Source organism: Mandrillus leucophaeus, unplaced genomic scaffold (genome assembly GCF_000951045.1).
Source record: "Mandrillus leucophaeus isolate KB7577 unplaced genomic scaffold, Mleu.le_1.0 Scaffold627, whole genome shotgun sequence".
NCBI classification, from domain to species: domain Eukaryota; kingdom Metazoa; phylum Chordata; class Mammalia; order Primates; family Cercopithecidae; genus Mandrillus; species Mandrillus leucophaeus.
In genome coordinates this window covers 431,723-434,793 of record NW_012106775.1, presented here as the reverse complement: position 1 = coordinate 434,793, position 3,071 = coordinate 431,723, and the positions used below count along the sequence as shown (strand labels likewise).

Below are 3,071 nucleotides of genomic sequence, written 5' to 3'. Positions count from 1 at the left end.
GGTGCATGTGCCACCATGGCCAGCTAATATTTTGTGTTTTTAGTAGTTACACATTGTATACCTGTATCAAAACATCACATGTCAGACGGCTGGGCAGCCATGGCATCCTATATCGATGAACACGACTGTGAGCCATTGGACCCTCGAGCAGGAGACTCGAACCAACATGGTGCTGGAGCTCGCAAGGTCAATTTTCAATAGGATGGACTTTGAAGACTTGGGGTTGGTAGTAGATTGGGATCACCACCTGCCTCCACCAGCTACCAGTACTGTGGTTGAGAACCTCCCTATGGCAGTTATCAGAGGCTCTCAGTCTGAGCTCAAGTGCCCCATGTGTCTTTTGGAATTTGAGGAGGAGGAGACTGCCATTGAGAGGCTTCCCATCACCTCTTCCATTCCAGCTGCATTCTGCCCTGGGCTGCAAGAGCAAAACTCCATCTCAAAACAAAACAAAACAAAAACAAACAAACAACAACAAAAAAATGTGCACGATAAATACATACGATTATGTTCCCATAATAAAAAATTTTAAAAATTGTATCCTTTTCTTGTTTTATGCTTGCAATAGTTATTTGTAGCTCAGGGTATCGATTACATATCTCTGTGCACATGCATTTGATTTTTCTTCTCACCGTGTGGTTTCTGTTTCCGCTGGGGGTTGCTTTTTTCCCCCTTGTTTGTTTTGGTCTCTATGGTACTCTTTCCCTGTTTATTTGTTTATGAGGCTGTCAAGTCCACAGGTCCTCTAACACCCCTTGCTGCTAGGTAGCTCCCTTTCCTCATCCCTAGGAAAAGACAGGGTTTTGGGCAAAACACATGTTAGATGCTCTGTTCTCTTCACTTAGCTCCCAGACGCTTATAACCATCTCTACACCCTCTAGGCAGGAAATTAGAAGCTCATCTCTAGGGACTCTGACCAACCTTTAAAGAAATATCTGAAGATGCTGATATTCATTGGAAACCCCCAACTAAATATTCGAACCAAATAACCCTGCACCGAAGCTCCTAGTCAACAAGCCCCCACACTCTCAGAACATCTGGATATTGTCTAAAATAGAAATTTAAATGATTCATAATGAATTTAAGGCGTTGGGAGAGGGATATCTTAAAGTTCCATCTCTGGAGCGCCTTGGGGGCGGGTGCCCGCTTCCTGAGCGGCCGTTCCGACCTCCGGCCAGGAGGCGGAGGAAAAGAGCAGGGCCGGCGGCTGCGCGGGCAGAGCCTCTCTGGGCTGAGAGGAAGAAACCAGCGAGACATAGAGAGGAAGTCGCGGTGGCGCTCAGTCCTACGGCCTCCGAGACTGAGGAGGTCAGTGAGTCGCTGGCCTTAGGCAGGCTCCACAGGCCACGCTGGCTGCGAATGGAGCCCAGGGCTCGCGTGGAGGCGAGATGCTGCCAGCCGGCGAGATCGGCGCCTCTCCTGCAGCCCCGGTGAGACGGCCCTGGCGTCCCTGGGAGGGGACATTGATGGCCTACTGAGGTGGCACAGACCTCCCGGGGAAGATAGTCCCGGTGAGGTGACCCTGTAATCTTGTGAAGGTGCTTCCCACAGCTTAGATTAGAGGCCCTTGCAAGACCTCCTAGAGGAGGCGGTAGTCCCAGTGAGGTGGCTTTGGCGGCCCTGGTGAGATGACAGATTTCTCTAGGGAGGTGGCCCTAGTGGGCAGGCAGGGTAACTCCAGGTCCTGCGGAGGTGACACAGACCTCCTGGGAAGGTGGCAGTGGTGGCACCAGGGAAGTGGCACTTTGGGGTACCTGATTGAGACGGCGCTGGCCACTCAGAAGGGGGGAGAGCGTCTGGAACCTCTCTGGCCTCCAGTTGGTGCCCTTTGGGAGCCCCGTATGCTTTCCATCCACGACTTTAATCTTAATGTGCTTGTCACACCTGTTCTCCTTTTAGTGCTGCTCTGAAAGTGGTGACGAAAGGAAGAACCTCGAGGAGAAAAGTAAGCCAGCTGCAAACACCTAAGCTCTTTCTTCCCAGCTATCCCTCCCAAACCCAGCCTTCTAGGGTCTGCAACAGAGAAAGGTTCTTTGCCTATCTTTTAGATGCAGTATCGTTTTGTGCGCAATATGCTTATATGGTAATACTGATGACCATGATACACATATTTTTGTCTTTCTAAAATTGTAAAATATGGGATGCTCGGGAGAAGAGCACTTCCCGATCCATACCTAGTACAGGGACTGGAGTGTTTTCGCTGGAAGTCTTCCTATTATACGGAACTCAGAATAATTGGGGCCTGCCTGTCATTTTAATGAAACATCAACTTATTAAGCATCAGGAATTTGGAGGGGCCCATGATCTAGGACAGATGACCACCACCTTAATTGGGTTCAAAGGAGGCAAATGATAATTGTTTAGTTCACCTTCAGTAAATTTCACCTTCAGTAAATTGGCAGTTTAAAATTGCTCCGGGAAGAGCACAACGGATAACTTGGGTTCTGGATCTTGGACTGGACAGGAAAGGGGGAAAAGGTCAGTACCACCATTTCCTCCCTAGTACAGGAGTATATGTCAGGGATGTGGACTTTTGCCATTTTACTTTAATGGCAGGTTATTGCCAATCAAGGCCTCTTTAGGTACCTTTGAAGTAACATTTTTTGGGAGAGGAAGGGGAAAAGCATGTGATAGCTCTGCTATTGGAATGTTTGGTTCTTTTGACTGTGGCAAATAGTTGGGAATGAGTATTAGTAAGAAAAATGGTGCCCACCTTACCACATGGCCCTTAGGAGTAAGATTTGCCCTTAACATTGGCGGCTAGTAGAGTCTGCCTCAGAAAGAAGACTCTAAGCGGTCCATAGCACATGACTGTCGTAACTGCCACATCTCAGCTCCTTTTTCTTGAAGGATTTGAGAGTGCTTTGTATCTCTCAGTTAAACCCTTCCCTTTCCACTTTCGCCTCATTCAGATGCCTGGAAAGTAGTCGGATGCCTACTGAGCTGTCATTTTAATAAAATAATAGATGTAGACTATCATATCAAGGACTTTGTCCTTGTTCCTCTTTCCACGGCTCAGTCAAACTGCTTTGCAATTAGGAGTGTTCTTTACAAAAAATAGAAAAAGAGAC

At 47.9% G+C, this 3,071-nt stretch overlaps 1 protein-coding gene across 2 annotated transcripts in view; it reads left to right on the top strand.

The window, feature by feature from the left end:
* The first annotated feature begins 1,152 nt into the window (after window positions 1-1,152).
* The window catches only part of RINT1 (RAD50 interactor 1), a 59,621-nt gene continuing 57,702 nt past the window's right edge, over window positions 1,153-3,071 (top strand). For both annotated transcript variants that reach the window (XM_012000360.1, XM_012000359.1), the window contains exons 1-2: window positions 1,153-1,430; window positions 1,900-1,945. In XM_012000360.1, the coding sequence (XP_011855750.1) occupies window positions 1,389-1,430; window positions 1,900-1,945 (88 nt within the window). In that variant the 5' untranslated portion in view covers window positions 1,153-1,388. The remainder of the gene's footprint in view (window positions 1,431-1,899; window positions 1,946-3,071) is intronic.